Raw genomic sequence first — 15,028 nt, 5'->3', positions numbered from 1 at the left:
AAATGCCCTGGGTGTTCAAACAAGCAGTGTCAAAGCAGCTGTGGTGTCTGTGCACACAGCTGACACGCTGGTACTGCTGCTTTCCATCCTAGCTCACTGGAACTGATTCTGAGGAGGTAAAGTAGAGAAATTAATCGGTACAGGCTGCACCTGGGAAAAGGCAGGGCTGTAGGTTTCTGTTCCGTTCCTCCAAGTAAGTGCCTGCATCTAAATCCAATTCGGCTACAAAAGGGTCTCACAAACAACTGGGTTTGTGAAGCTGAAGAGGTAAAAGCGCCAGAACCACCTCTGCTCATGTGCTCTGCGTTGAAAAGCTGTAAGTTTTTCAAAGCTTCCATTTGAAATAAATGCTTCACGTTAAACTCTTTGAGGGTAATAGTTTTTTAGCTCTGCCTGTGGGTATCGTTGGCTCTAGATGTTGCTTTCTGTTTCATAGGGAGGAATTGTTGATTGCAAGCAGGCACCTCATACACTCAACGCAATCCCCTTTCTAATAAAAAAAAACACTGTTTTGTTCAGAATGCATAAGTATTACAGAAGAACATTAGAAAAGAGCCACATTTTTAATTTTTTTTTTTAACCAGGAAAAAAACCAAGTGAATGAAATACATTTTCATTCCATAAATAATAGTAGCAGCAAACCCTCCCATCACTCTAGGTGGTAAAAGGTTTACAGCATAAGACATAATGCATACTGTAAACACAGACCATCTGTAAGCCTCTTCCTTACTAGTCTGCAGCCTTTACCTCTTCACATTCTTATTCTGGCGAACAAGAGTGAGGCGAGGCAGTAACCGTTCTCCAATAGCCAATTTTTGGTTTTCTGAACCCTTCTGTAGCGCGGGGTAATTGCTTTGTCTGCACACGCTGATCTCACTGACTTCCAACCGAAGCATTATTTTTTATGTTTAGAAGGAACCCTGAGCACTGACATTCTTTGCTCTGTGCCAAACCACATCCTTCAGTTAAAAAGTATTAAAAAGAAAAATACATAAACTGCCACCAGCATTTCTGTTTGTTTCTCTTACTGTCGGGGCTTTGGCAGTTGAGGACAGTTGGCTTACAGGTTACGGCGACCACTCGGCTACGTTTCTGGGTAGTGGCTCTTCACTCAAAGGACGATGCGAGGTGTGTCGTGTGTCCTAGCGCTGGATGGATTAATCTGAGTGATTTGGAAAAGAAGTATGCACAGCGTGTGTGAAACAGCTCCATTCCTCACCTTTCCTTCTGTAAGTGCGTGATCCGTTCTCATTCAGTGTTTTGGCTACAGAGTTCGTTAAGTGGCGGTAGTGGGGAGACCAAAACAAAAGGAATTTGACATATGCTGTTGACTGGGGAAACAAGAGGTTTTTTTGTTTTTTTTTTTTTTTTTCTTCTTCCCCAGTTTTAATATCCAATAAAATTTCCCTCTCAGTTTTCTTCATTTGTGTCCAGTGAGGGCATCACCTGCTGAATAGACTCCGTTGTTAATCCTACAGTCTTCAGTCCTCATTGAGTCTATTAATTCCTCCTCGGAATCCTCCTCTTCCTCCTCCGGGGCTGACAGGCTGGACGTGGGACCTTTACATATTTTTAAGTGGCGAGTGAGGTGATATTTGGTTAGGTAAGCCTTGGTGCATTTTTCACAGACATAGTCCCTCTTTCCTTCATGTGAGTTGAGATGCTTCTTCAGGTGATTTGTCCTCAGGAACAGCTTGTCACACTTGGGGCACTTGATCTGCCGTTCTCTGCCAGACAAATAAAAAACCAAAAAGTTAGTTTGCTTCTGCAGCAAGGCAGCTGATGCTGTATTAAAGAGAAAAGGGGGTTGCCAGCATTACTGCAGCACTGAAGTGTGAACACTTCAGTTTTCTCTCAGAAAGCAAAGTTTTCTCTCAGTTCACAAAGCCCTTCTTCTCTACTCCCCCACCACTGGCAAAAGTCAAGCTTTTTGGGTTAACTCCTAGCGTGCAACCAATGTTTATCTTTTCTGATGATAAGTTTAAAAAGAATTCGGCAAGGTTTTTGTTTGTTTGTCTTCAGAAGTAAGACCAAACCCTGGTTCAGCTCCATGTTTTGGCAAGAGGTATTGCCACGGTGGATGGGTTATTCTCCCTGCTTCCCATCCTGCACAAACAGGAAGGAGAAAAAAACACAAACACACAACAAAAACGAACAAAGCTGCTGAGTGGTAGCAAACCTCAGCCGTAAATGCTGAGCGGAGCATTACCAGACTGCAGCAGTCAAATTCTGCAGATGACTCTGCAAAACGCTTCCCAGCAGCAGTGCTCCCAGCTCTGGCTGTAAGATCAAGCAGCAAAGCAAGTCTCTTCCTCCCTCCCTCCCTGGTGCTAGCTGCACTGTGCTGTCTCCTAGGCAGCAGGAAAGCAGCAGCAAGCTGATCTGAAGTGCGTACAAGAACCAGATGCCGAAAATGAGACAAGCAGAGGGATTAGCTTTGGGCAAGCAGCCTGTAAGGGAGGAACTTGGACTGGGAGTAACTCCAAACAGGATGGATAAAAGCCTCAGAGCCAAGGGCCTGGCAGAGAGCTGAGGGCCTGGGAGAGCTACAGAGAAATGGGGGAGGTGGATGGAGACCTGCCCTGCCCTGCCCTGCCCATGGGCATCTCCCCCTACAGAAGGGGCAAAGAGCACAAACGAGGCTTGGGGTGGAAGTAACAGGTGGGAGCAGATCCACTCCCCCAGGAGAGAGAGACCACTACCAGCTGGGAATAACAGTACCGAGGAGTTTGATTTCTCATGTTGGGACTCAGAGACAGTTCTCAGCAGCGAGCTAAATGCACATCGACTGCCTGACCCCCCTCTTCAAAGCGAGGAGCGCTCCAGCGTGCTATTTCACAAGACAGGGTGCGTGCCTGGAATTTCCTTTGTCGTGGAAGGATTGCAAACAAACACTCGGCCAGGCCAGGCGCAGCAGCAGCAGGCCAAGTACCGAGGCACTCATCCAGACCGACATCTCTGCTATTCTACAGGCTGAACCTACACTCCCCGGGCCAAACGCTTTGCACGCTGCAAATTTTCAGGCCGTGAAGCTTCGTTATTTACCGCAGCCCCACACGTCCCCAAAGACCACTTACTGCGTGTGAGTGAGGACGTGCTGCTTGAGGTCCTGCCTCCGCATGAAGAGCTTTTCACAGTAATCGCACTTCAGGTTCTTCTCCCCGGTGTGGATGACCATGTGCGATTCCAGGTGAGCCTTCTGGGTGAACGACTTGTCGCAGAGGGTACAGCGGTAATTCTTCTGGCCTGCGAGGACACACGGACAGCCACAGACTGACAGTAAGCAAGCCTGGCCGCTTCTGAAACTCTGAACACTTCTGCAACACTGAACCCTTCACGTGGTGCATGGCACTGCGCTTTGTCCTTCTAACAACCCTTGACTGATTCCTCTTCTCCGCTTCCCTGAAAGTCAAACTTTCCACCGCTTGTCTACACCAACCATGCCTCCCTGTGTGTGGTCTCTAAACATCACCAAGGGACTAGTAAATTTTCCAGCAGGGATTCGGGCAAACATCCAATAAGACCAGGGTTATCCAAGATGAATTCTTGAGTAAAAATAAGGGTAGCCTCCTTTTTAATCATAAACATCAGGGATGCATTAATGTACAGTACCTTATCTCCACTCATTTCCCATAGGAACTGTCTCCGATGCCTTACCGGACCCTAAACACAGATACTGGCTAGAAAAAACAAGCGCCCTTATCTAACACACATACAAAGCTCACTGGCTCTTTGGTAACCTGCTTTGAACCCATTTTTCTAGTTATCTATCTGTAGTTCCTCCATCGCCAGAAATACTCCCAACCTTACTGAAAGAACAGAGGAAAAATACCCACATGCCTCTTGCTGGACTGGCTCTTCACCCTCTCCCCTCTTCTCACCCTGTGTTAAATGCATTTTCTTACCCTCTATCGTGTTCTTACACAGCTGAAAAATCTTTCACTGTTTTTTCCTCCTCTTTTTCATTCTCAGATCTTCTGACAATTCTTCCTTTATCTCCAAAGCCCCTAGTGATACCCAAATGCACACAGAAGTTGACAGCACACTCAGACTTTTAAGCTTTGATGAGTGACAGCGCTGAGCTTTATCTGCTTCTGTCACCAATTTTGGTCTTGTGCCCTTTGCTTAAGACGAAAAACCAAGCAGGAACGAGGGGAGAGGTCTCAGCCCCACAGTTAAGCGTACAACTGTCCCCGCTACAAGCTCTCCAACCCAGTTGGCTTCTCATAAGCAGAAGGGAAGCCTTGCTGTACCATAGCTGCTGGGAGGGAATAAGGGATTTCTGTCTTTCAGACAAAGCCTGACAATTCTTCCCAACTGTAATGCACAAAACACTTAACCAACAGTCTTTTAGGCACAGAACTGAACTATCAGTCAGAACACAGGGCTAAGCACTGCCCTACAAGCACTGTCCTACCCCATGCCAACCAGAGCTCTCTGAGACCATGCCCCGCGATTAGCACAGGGCTCATTCCTGTAGCCAGTCAGGGTGCTGCTCTGAGAACAGGGGCAAGAGCTCGGCTTTATGGACATGAGCTACACCCCGCCAGCTGGCCCAGGGACCAGAGAACGGGCCCTGCCCCAGTGTTTTTATGAGCACAGGTCCCCAGCCCTCACCTGTGTGTATCTTGAGGTGCGTCCGTAAGTTGCTGGGGTCGCTGAAAGCTTTGCTGCAGAAATCGCACTTGTGCGGCTTCATGCCCATGTGCCCCATGAAGTGGACGTGGAGCTTGGAAGGGGAGATGAAAGCCTGGGGGCACATGGAGCACTTCCACTTCCTTTCCTTGCCGTGGCCTGGCCCGTGGCTGCTGCTGTGGCCCTGGCTGGGGAGGTGGCTGTGGATATGGCTGCTCAGATGGGCCTTGAAGTCCGCGTAGGAAGCGCACTCCTTTCCACAGTGGCAGATGTGCACGTCGGGATGTTCGGGGACACCTTTGGGCACAAAGCGTGGCTTTTAGGGAGGCACTTTGGGGTAGCAAAGCCAGCTGGAGCCATCTTCACTCCAGCTCCTTTCAGGAGTAAATGGAAAAGACAACTCTGATGTACACCACTAGGAACTGACAAGGAACACCAAGCACTCCCAAGTCACAGCAAAAGGCAATTCATGCTGGGTAGTCCCCGCAAGGCCCACAAAGCCCAGTGCTTCCTTACCGAGCTGGCGTGCGTAGTCCCGACTGTAATAAAAGAGAAGCTCGTGTTCGGGTGGGATGTCCCGGGAGGTGCAGAAGTAAATTTTTCCGTCGTGAGGATAAGCTACCAGATTCTGCTCTTCCCGGTTCCTATAGCAATAAAGAGAGTTATGAAAAAAGTGCTCCAGAAATACAGAAAGAGGGAAAAAAAGAAAAAGAAGATTCCTATAAATAGGTAACGAGAACCTCAGTGCTTGCCAGCACATTATAAAAAAAATCACATCTGTCACTTCTGTCTTTCTTTATTTTAAAGGAAAGTAAAGGAAAACTGGACCTTAAAAACCAATCTGCTCCATCAAACAAAACTGTGGTATCTTACTGACAAAGTTATTAATAGACACTGGAGTGGGCTGAGGGAAAAGAGTTTAGCATCACTAAAGGAACTAAAAAAATACTTATGTTTTTCATAACAACCCCCTTAAGCAACAGAGAACACATGAGAGAAGATATCAGGCAAGTCTTAAAGCAAATTTATCTTCAAACCTAATTCTTGAACACCATTTGCAAGATGTGGTAACTCATCTTCTGAAGCTGTACCTTACATACATTTGGTTCCCAGTATTTGAAACCCAAAAAGGCATTCAGGTTTGGGGCTGTTTTACTACAGCGTGTCTACAGGTTCCCCTGTTATATTCTCTACAGGGTCCTGCTTCACTCTCTCCCCTCACTCCAAGACACCTGGATAACTCCTGCAGGTCCCAAGCTCAGGAGCTGTATGGGCAGCCAGCACAGCCTGCCGTGAGCCCAGACTCCCAGCTACTTAGCACAGCATACGTGGCTCTCACCTGGCTTTGCGTACAAACATCATCCAGTTACATTCATTTTCATCCGTTGTAATGATGCAGAACTCCAAGACACCGTTGTGATAGATCTACCAGGAGAAACAGATGCAATCTTAGGATGAAATGCAGCAACAAACACAGTGAAAGAGAGTTTCTGCCTTTAAGAGAGGATGTGTTTAACTAGAATGCACCAGGAGGTCACCATTGCTGCTGCCAAGACCAACAGCCCCGTTCTTACACCCTACACACAGAAATCTTGACCTCTCTGCTCCCCAGGAGACTAGAAAAACCGTTTATCAGCAGCTTTCCCCGCTCACCACCTTCAGCTCCCAGCAGCAATGCATCTAGTTCATTTTCTTCCAAGCCACGTCTTGTGAATAATAGCACCTGGGCACACGGTGCCTACTTTATTTATATAGATCAATTTTATTTTCTCAACATGAAATGATGGGAAAAAGAAAGCTGTAAAGCAGCTTCCCTACACCAAGTGATTTATCACCTGTGGAAACTTTCTATAAGCAACACAAAACAAACAAGTGCTGCCTAGAAATTCATATCCAATCTCTGCTGCAACTCCACACAAATACTGGAAACCACGTGCAGCCCTTGGAAAGAAAAAGCATTAAAGATGTTTGGTGGAGGTCAGGACTGACTACCAGCATATATCACGCGATATACAGCTCTGCTCTGCTGAGATTAAGCCTTAAGCAATCAAACTGCTTTAGTTTTTTGGTTTTGGCAAGGATGATAATGTGAAAGCTGCTGTGTCATTTCACCAGATAAAGTCATGCCTGCAGAGCCCGTAACCGTAACACCACCGACCTTCCAGATGTGACTGGCTGCTTTGTCTGTCCAGTCAGCCACCTCCAGAGAATGGCTCTGCTGCCCGATCAGAGGTCCAAAACAAGTCCTTACAGGAATGGTTTCTCGCGTCCACACACCTAGCAGTAGAAGACCGACATCTGCAGAAATCAATGATTTAAACGACGAAGGATGCTTAACAAAAAGCTGGGAGGCTTATGAGGTAACGCTCCGGGGGGGGATTATCTAGGCATAAGATCATCAAAGCTTCTATTTCACATGTAGAACACACCTAATGCAGAGACAAGAACCACCACCACCACATGACACTATCGGGAGCCGCTTTGCTGTAATTACAAACACTCATTTCGTCTGTCAAAAGCAGGCAATTTACTTTTTAGTAAGCTATACAACTAAGAGCCTAGCCACTTGCACCAATTAAAAGTTTCCGTGGCACTTTCTGCAGAAGCAGAAAACACTAGTTTCAGGAACTACATTTCGCCTACCTAATCCCCAGGAATTTCCAGAATTGTTGCTGGGCATTGTTAAGCAGCTTCTGCATTTCTCCCCAGAGGCAGCTGTATTTCTGTCATGGGCAGAGGGATTCCTGCGTGTATATTATTTATTATTAAACATTTACATAGAGAGAGCTACATGAACACACCGCATAGCTTTCAGGAATAAACTGGGAACTAGTGGAGCTTGAAAAGAACAAGTGTAATCTACGCTCAACAAGCAGCAGCACTAAGCGAGCCGATAATCACATTCTTCTCTAGCCTTCAGGTCCTTAGGGGATTGCACTGTGCTCTTCGGCTTCCAGGTGACAAGGGCGTGTAACACAGTTACAAGGTCCACATCCAATGACAAGGTCACAGTCTACATGCCAAATGTAAACGGAGGGGGGGGAAAAAAGAAGCACTCGTGATCAATTCTCCAGTGACAGCATCCTGAAGACCCACAGGTAGCAAACCAAGCTGATAAACAAGCAGACAGAAATCTCTTCCTTTATTTCTACTCGGTATCTTCCCCCAGACTGCAAGTGCTGTAGTGTTTTTTTTTCTTATCAAAGCTGTGCCTGGCCTGTTTAGCACATGATAAAAATAAACACCATACCTTGCTTGTGCTTGACCTTATCAAGTGTTAGAGTAACGCTGCGTGGCAGCACCCCTAGCTGACGTCTAAACAGCAACTGGAGGACAAGAAGCTCTTGAACAAGAGAAGCCGGGGTGATTACAGAAGAGCCTCTGCCTTGCAGTGTTTCTTTCCCATATTAAAATCCCTACAGTTTGGGATTTCAGGTGGTGAGCGTATTACAAACTGCTGCGCAGGAACAAACAGTCAGCTGGTTCTTACCCACTTCGGCTCCCATGAGAGACTGCCGGAGGAGCAGCTGCTTCGGGAGGGAGAGCCTGGCTCGGCTCTCTATCGGGGTGTCCGGGACGAAGGTGACGGGCCCGTGATCCGGGCAGTCCGATGGGTACGCCTTGTCACACAGCGTGCACCCTGCAGGGAGGGGAAGGGACAGCAGGGATGAAACAGATGAAACAGCCCCCGTGCTGCGATCAGCTCCCCGCCGGCATGTTCTAGCTCAGCTCCTGCCCAAGCCTGTTTCTAGCTGCTTTAACTCACCAGTTTGAGGAGCTTTTTGTTCAGAAGACTGCAAACCCTCCTGTTACAGGCAGGTGGGCACCAGCACGTCACCGTTCCTAGCAAATTCACATCAACCACGAGGAAAACCTGCCTGCCTGATGACCTCTAGGCTGTCCCTACAGGAGCAGTGACGGGACAGAGCCACTGAAAAATAAACCACTGAAAGTCCTTGGCCCAACAACTTCAGGAAAAAGCACATCGTAAAATGCTCTCACCTCAAAAAAAAGACATCATTTGAATTCTCCATGAATGGAGCAACCAACACCTACTCAGGAAACGCTCTCCTGACAAATCATTCTCCTAAAGAAAGACGCTCAGTTAATTAAGCAGGGTCTCCACAAAGACCTTCTTTGGCCCCTTGATGGCCCAACTCCAGCACAAACACCTATCACAGAAGCAGTCTTCAGCAGGCGTAAACAACAGCTCCCTTATTATTTTTTTTTTTTTAAGAGATTTTTGGAGAGAGAGCGAGATCAGCGTGCTGGAATCTGACCCCACACAAAGCACAGTTCGAGCAACTCTGCAATTACAGGCAGGAAGGTACCCACTAAATTAGCAGGTAGAGTTTATATTAGAATTGCCTCACGTGTACGAGTGCAACAGCCACAACAGCCAGACCCGAGTAAGGAGAAACTTGTTGTAGCTGTTTTTAAGCCTTGCCTACCTCAGGCCACCAGGGAGCTGTGGAGTAGCCCCAGGAAGGGGCAAAAAGGAAAAAAATGCAAGTTGTAGGCATGTGACACAGCCACTTGGAAAGGTTTAGGGGTTCCTACCTTTTTAAGAACTGCAGAAAACAAACAAAAAAACATTCTTTGGCATGTGAATTTCTACTTCTGTCCTTGCCAAATAATGCATAAAAATCAGAGTGATTACTGCTCTGATTCAGAGAGCCAGAACTGTAAGCAAAGATGACCAAAAAGTGTCCTCTGTTTCACAAACATTTAGGTCTGCAGCAAAGGCACACTTTTTTTCGTCCTACTTAGGAACACGGTAAAAATCTTTCTGAAAAAGGCCCTGATTTCTGCCTTGTCGGTGATGAAGAACCATCCCGAGGCTCTGAAACAACTGCCCCTCCACCAGTTCGGGTGCAGGAGCAGCAGGCAGCAATGCTGCCACGACTGAGACAACCTCACAGAAAAGCTGGCCTTACGCTTCGGTGGCAGGACGCCAGACAAGCTGCGGGTGGAAGTTCAGATCTCCATCCCCGCAAACGAGAACTTCACTGTGCTCAAACACCCCTCCTTCAACTATGACAGGACTGAGAGAATACAGTGTGCAGTGCTCCTCTTTTCCTAGGAGATCAACTAACCTCTGTACTGAAGTCCTTGGATGAGAATAATTAGGAATATTAAAAACTTCCCTCCCTCTCTGCTCTTTTTTAGGTCCTGTTGAGAACAACATTTTCATGGTGATTGCTCACGGTTTAATAAAACTTCTACAAAGCCACACAACGTTAAACTCAACAGCTATGGCCACCTGATTAAATGCACAGCTTGCGTTTGTCTTTGTCTTTAAACACAGCCAGAAGAGTCATTTGTGATTGGACTTTAAAAAAAATAAGAGTCTTATTTGAAAGGGCAGTACCAGCACAGCATCTAAAGGCACGAGGCTCATAAAGAGCTACGCTTCCAACCTGAAGGCAGCATGGGAGAGGGACACAAAGAGAACAACGTAGACATAACAGGATGTTTTCACGAGTTGGAGGTTAATCTGCCACTGCAGATGTTCCAATTTTTTTTTGGACTTGTTAAACAGCGAGGTTTGTTTTGCCAAAATCTGCGAGACTGGCAGCAAGAGCCCTGCCATCCCTCCGGACAGCGGCAACGCGGCGAGCCCAACCCCAAGAAAGCAGCGAAGGCGCACTCACAGATGGTGAACAAGGTTGCCATGTTCTCCTTGTTCGAGTTGGAGTCTTCCATCTGCAGGGAGGACGGTACGAAAGCCAGATTGTCCGCAGACACGTCCACGTGGCTTGGCCCCATGGCTACTTCCTGATTGATGGAAGACACCGCCACCGGCTCGAGGCTGAGGCCCACTTCGTGCAAGGCTACCGAGTCCAGGGAAGCTAGGTTGTGTGAGGTAGAGAGCGCCACGCTCACGGAGTTGGTGCTCATGGCCACAGTATGAATGGAGTCATTTAGTGTGCTGTCCGCTATCCCCGTCACCCGCCCGGCGATGTGGTCGGGCTCCATGACGACGGGGAGGTCCAAAGTGCTGCTGTGAATGGGGAGGACGCCGCCGTGCCCCACCGCCTCCGACGCCAGGTTGCTCCCCACCGCCTCCACGGTCAGAGGCTCGTGGCTCCGGGAGCCGCTGGGGATCTGCGAGTGCTCCCCTGCTACATCGTCCATCGTGAGCTCCTCCGCCATGCCGTCGGTGGAGATGGGGCTGGTCACCCTGGAGACGCTCTCCATGCTGATGGCGGTGTCCAGCGCTACCTCGTGGCTCTCGGCGGGGTGCAGGTTCTGGGCACCGTGCGCGCTGACCGAGCGGGAGTCCATGGACACCAGCCCCGGCTCCAGCCCCACGGCGCCGCCGGGCTGGTAGGGGTCCAGGGCCGAGGGGTTGCTGGGGACCGACAGCGCCGAGTTGCTGTCCACGTTGATAGTGTTGGGATGGATATACTGAGGCGGAGGTCTGTCAGCCAGGTAAGATAAGATACCTGGGAGAAGAGAAGAGGGTGAGATGGCGTAGGTTTTCAAATCTCGCACAGAAATACCCCATCGCTGCAGAGTAATGCACTAAGACCTAAATCCTTGAAGGCACGCTCCTTATGTTATGGCTAATTAAAAACCACTGATCCCAAAACCTTCCTCACAAACATACGCCAACCCCACACTCTTGCCAGACTATCTTTTGACAACAAAAACAGAGCTTCCACCCAGCAGAGCAGGTCTCTAGTTACGTGCCTCTATCACTCTGACAAGGAGCCAAGTTTCTGGCAGCATTTAAGCCAGGCTCTGAACCACAGCAGGGTTCTTTGCATTTTGGGCATTACTTTTCCTTCTTGAGAACCAGCTCAGAAAAGACAGAGGGCTTCCAGTAGAATCGAACATCTGATAAACCTTGTTTCATCTCCGCTAGAAACAGTTGTCCACGACACATCCTTTTTTTCTGCTTAGGTATTTAAGTTTTAACAATGACGACTTCCTTCCTCTGAGACTAAATGAGGCATCTCAGAGCCCATCAGCTGCAATTCCAAAGGACCACGATAAGGTCTCTCAAAGGTATCCTGAGTCATCTGCTCTCTTTCCTTAGATGAAAAGCATGCTTTTTCTCCTCAAAACAATAGCTCGGTTAAATATAAATTAGAAACCTTAACATCTTTTCTGGTCGTTCTGGAAAGCTCCTCAGCATCAAACAACCTCAGGACTTAGGATACAGAGAAACGCTAACCTGTATTTACACAGCACCAGCTTCTCCTACTAGACAAAGCTGAAAAATCTTGGGAGGAAATTCATCAGCACAGTCAAGTAAACAGTACTTCCAGTGGAGACAGAGAAAGATTTTGCAGATTCTGCAAGACCTGAGTCAGCGTGTTTCTTTTTGGCCTTGAACCCTCTGAGCCATTTGTTGCTGTAAAAAATTTCCATGCAGACATGTCTGTTGTTATAAGCATGCAAGCACGGTCACTCCTCCTGCAACACAACCCCACAAAAATGGCTAAGCCAAGAAGTTAGTAATAAATGGATGGTTTAATTTCATCAGCTGCATCAAACATTTCTGTGAGCAGTGGTGCCCTGCCGCTTGAACAAGAGGATGTTGAAGGCAGCATGATGACTGACAGGGGAGCCCTAAGAAATACCCGACTAAACATCAAGTGGACTATTTAAAAACAAAACAAACAAACCAAATACATATTTCTGCATCCATTATTCCACCTCAGAAGAATGGCAAATACCTTTGTCCCTCAGATGCACTGTCTCCTCCACTCTTTGCCCACAGAACGGGCGGGCATGCAGAGCAGTAGGAAAGGTTACTGCTAAGCAGTTGGCAAGCCCAGCCTCTAGCTGTCAGGCAGTTGGACGAGAACCGGGCTGCTGTATTTCATTTCCTCATCCAGGCTGAACCAACAACACTCACAGGGTGACCTTGAAGTTTATCTAACCCCTTCCACCCTGTCAATCTTAGCTACAAAACGAAACAAGGTCTATGTTTAAAGCTGGAATATCTATGTCTTGATACACTAACATGTAACATTTGACATTTATACTTCAACATGCACCCTACAGGGGAATCACGATAGAACTCAGTATGTTGGGCCTTTGAAAACCACCCTTGAACAAAAATGAAGAAAAACTGTGCCATGGACTAAAGGGGTGGGAAAGAGCCCAAACTCCTCAGCCAATGACTTGTTCAATTCGAGCTCTGAACTACTGTAACCACTATGTGCCTATCAAGTGCTACTTCAGACTACAGGAGAACAACAGCAACAACAACAAAACAGCAATAGTTTTTAAACTACAACAAGTCATCTGAGATCAAAATCAGCCATGCCTTGTTTTCTGGTTTACCTTAAAAGAAAACAACAGGAGGAGCAATAAAAGGTTCAGTTTAAATAGCAATTGCCCTGCAATTCTCTTCACATACACATACACACATATAGCAACAGAGATCTGAACATGAAGGTGTGTCAATGACACACCAGACTCCAGGAAAACTCAAGAGAATTCACAGCTCTGCTAAATATTCAGGCTTGGCTGCTTCAGGACAGAAACCAGATGGCTCTTAAAACAGTTTCCTTCTCTGTTCCCACCCAGCAGCACAGACCACTTACCAGGTAGAATGTGTCTGAAATAGCTGCTCTCCAGGTGAGGGTATGGTGGTGGAGGTAGGGTGTAGTTTCTCTCTGGTATACCACACATCACTCCTCGATCCCCAATACCCATTGGGAGCATCAGAGACAGAGCAGAGGGCAAGGAACTCAAGGAGGGGCCCAAGTTTGGAATCGCAACAGGCAAGCCTGGAAAAGAAAATGCTAATTTAAATTCAGTGGGACTACCTGAGCTTATAAACAACCACGCTCACAAAGAGGTTACTAATTCCTCGGGAGCTCGCTCTGGAAGGACAACATGGAACTGACAGCGTAAGGCGACAAGCTTCAAAGAATGGATCAGTTATCAGAACAGCGAGAGGTATGCCCGAATGTGGGGAGATCTTCTCTTGGATACATTATGCAGGGTCTGCTTCTGCTTCCCAGTTGTAACAAACTTCTGTCTGTGTCCCCTGAAAGAACACCTAGGAAAACAGCTTTGCTTTACAGGTGAAAGACCATCATTTTCACCTGAGTGAAGATAGACATAGATGGGGACAGATGTGCAGCGACAGGCCATATTTCAAAGGACTCTGCTGTCACCCACCCACCCAGTGCAAAACACAAAAGGAGACTCCCACTAAGGCATAAGACTGCAAAGTACGCATCCCTTTAGTGTTCCCACATAAGGGATGGTTTATGGTCTGTCCTCCCCCATTTCCCCATCACCTAATTACCTGCTGAAGACACGGCTTTAGCCAGGCAGCTACGAGCTTTCACCTGACAGTAAAACACAGGGCAGCAGCTGCAGCACCCCTGGTGGGGCTCTGCCCTTACCTGGCGCTGGGATGGCGTTGTGGGTGGGTGACGCTGCCAGCCCCAAGTGGCTCCCCGAGACGGGCAGGGCATTGCTGACAGAGGACGAGCTCAGCTGGTCCATCCCTACAGGGCTCAGGTTCATTTCATTCATCCTGGAGGGGAAGGGAGCGGAGAAGGCAGGTCAAAAAAAAAAAAAAGAAAAAGAAAAAGAGGGAAACAGAAGGAAGAGCATTCCTGCTTACTGGCTGCACTGTGGAGAAAAGGGTTGGGCAAACAAACTCAGATCAAGACGTAGAAACGCTGCCTTCGAAAGATAAGCATTAAACACGCCGACCACTCGTGCTGTGACCACACACTTATCACATCTGAGTGCAGTGACCAGGATTAGCAGAATTAGTCCCAAAAGCTCAACCTGCCCCCAGCCTTCCCTTCCCCACCCCGACAGCACAGCCTCCCCGGAGCTCCCCTCGCGGCACCGCCACCCACGGGCCCGAAACAGCCCCGGGATGGCCCCTGGCTGCCGGGGGCTGCCCATGGCTCCCCCCCGAGCACCCCGGTGGGGCCTCGGGGCCGCCTCACCTGCGCTGCGCGGGGCCCGGCGCCGGGCCGGGGCCTCTCCCGGCGGCGGAGCGGCGACGGCCGCAGCCGCATCAGGGCCCGCAGCAGCCCCGGCCCGCAGCCGCCGCAGCCCCTCGGGCAGGCGCCTGCCCCCGGCCCCGGCCCCGGCCCCGGCCGCAACCACCGCCTCATGGGCGGGGCCCGGAATGAGGAGGAGGAGGAGGAGGAAGGAGGAGGAGGAGGAGGAGGAGATGGCGGCGGGAGGGGGCTGCAGCCGCTTCCGCCGCCGGGCGCCACAGTCAGGAAGCGGCGGCGCCGCGGGGCTCGGCCCCGTGCCCGCAGCCCCCTCAGCGGGCGGCCCCGCCGCCTTCCCCGAGCCCCGGCCTCTTGTGGCGAGGCTTTGGGATGTCCCCGTTATCCCCCACACCCCCCCCGTCCCTGCCCAAAGCGGTGCTGAAGTAAAGGGGTGAACGGCT

At 48.9% G+C, this 15,028-nt stretch overlaps 1 protein-coding gene across 2 annotated transcripts; it reads right to left on the bottom strand.

Moving 5' to 3' along the window:
- Positions 1–366: 366 nt before the first annotated feature.
- PRDM4 (PR/SET domain 4) lies at positions 367–14,622 on the bottom strand. 2 transcript variants are annotated; one of them, XM_032189757.1, is made up of 11 exons: positions 14,574–14,622; positions 14,013–14,146; positions 13,200–13,385; positions 10,290–11,084; positions 8,126–8,275; positions 6,794–6,912; positions 5,975–6,060; positions 5,152–5,279; positions 4,618–4,932; positions 3,078–3,246; positions 367–1,727 (listed from the first exon to the last, which is right to left on the bottom strand). In XM_032189757.1, exons 2-11 carry the CDS (start codon positions 14,143–14,145, stop codon positions 1,421–1,423), a joined length of 2,388 nt encoding a protein of 795 aa, XP_032045648.1. In that variant the 5' UTR covers position 14,146; positions 14,574–14,622; the 3' UTR covers positions 367–1,420. The 2 variants fall into 2 exon arrangements, with proteins under 2 accessions (XP_032045648.1, XP_032045657.1); XM_032189766.1 differs by lacking the exon at positions 14,574–14,622 and adding an exon at positions 14,237–14,285.
- Between the last annotated feature and the right edge of the window lie 406 nt (positions 14,623–15,028).

Source organism: Aythya fuligula, chromosome 1, assembly GCF_009819795.1.
Source record: "Aythya fuligula isolate bAytFul2 chromosome 1, bAytFul2.pri, whole genome shotgun sequence".
Lineage (NCBI taxonomy): Eukaryota > Metazoa > Chordata > Aves > Anseriformes > Anatidae > Aythya > Aythya fuligula.
This window is presented reverse-complemented; position numbering and strand designations above follow the sequence as displayed.

Coding starts and splice junctions, on each gene's coding strand:
- PRDM4 (XM_032189757.1), bottom strand. CDS start 14,145: ATGAATGAAATGAACCTGAGCCCTGTAGGGATGGACCAGCTGAGCTCG. Junction 13,386..14,012: donor CAACGCCATCCCAGCGCCAG/GTAAGGGCAGAG, acceptor TTTCTTTTCCAG/GCTTGCCTGTTGCGATTCCA. Junction 4,933..5,151: donor GGACTACGCACGCCAGCTCG/GTAAGGAAGCAC, acceptor TTGTGCCCAAAG/GTGTCCCCGAACATCCCGAC.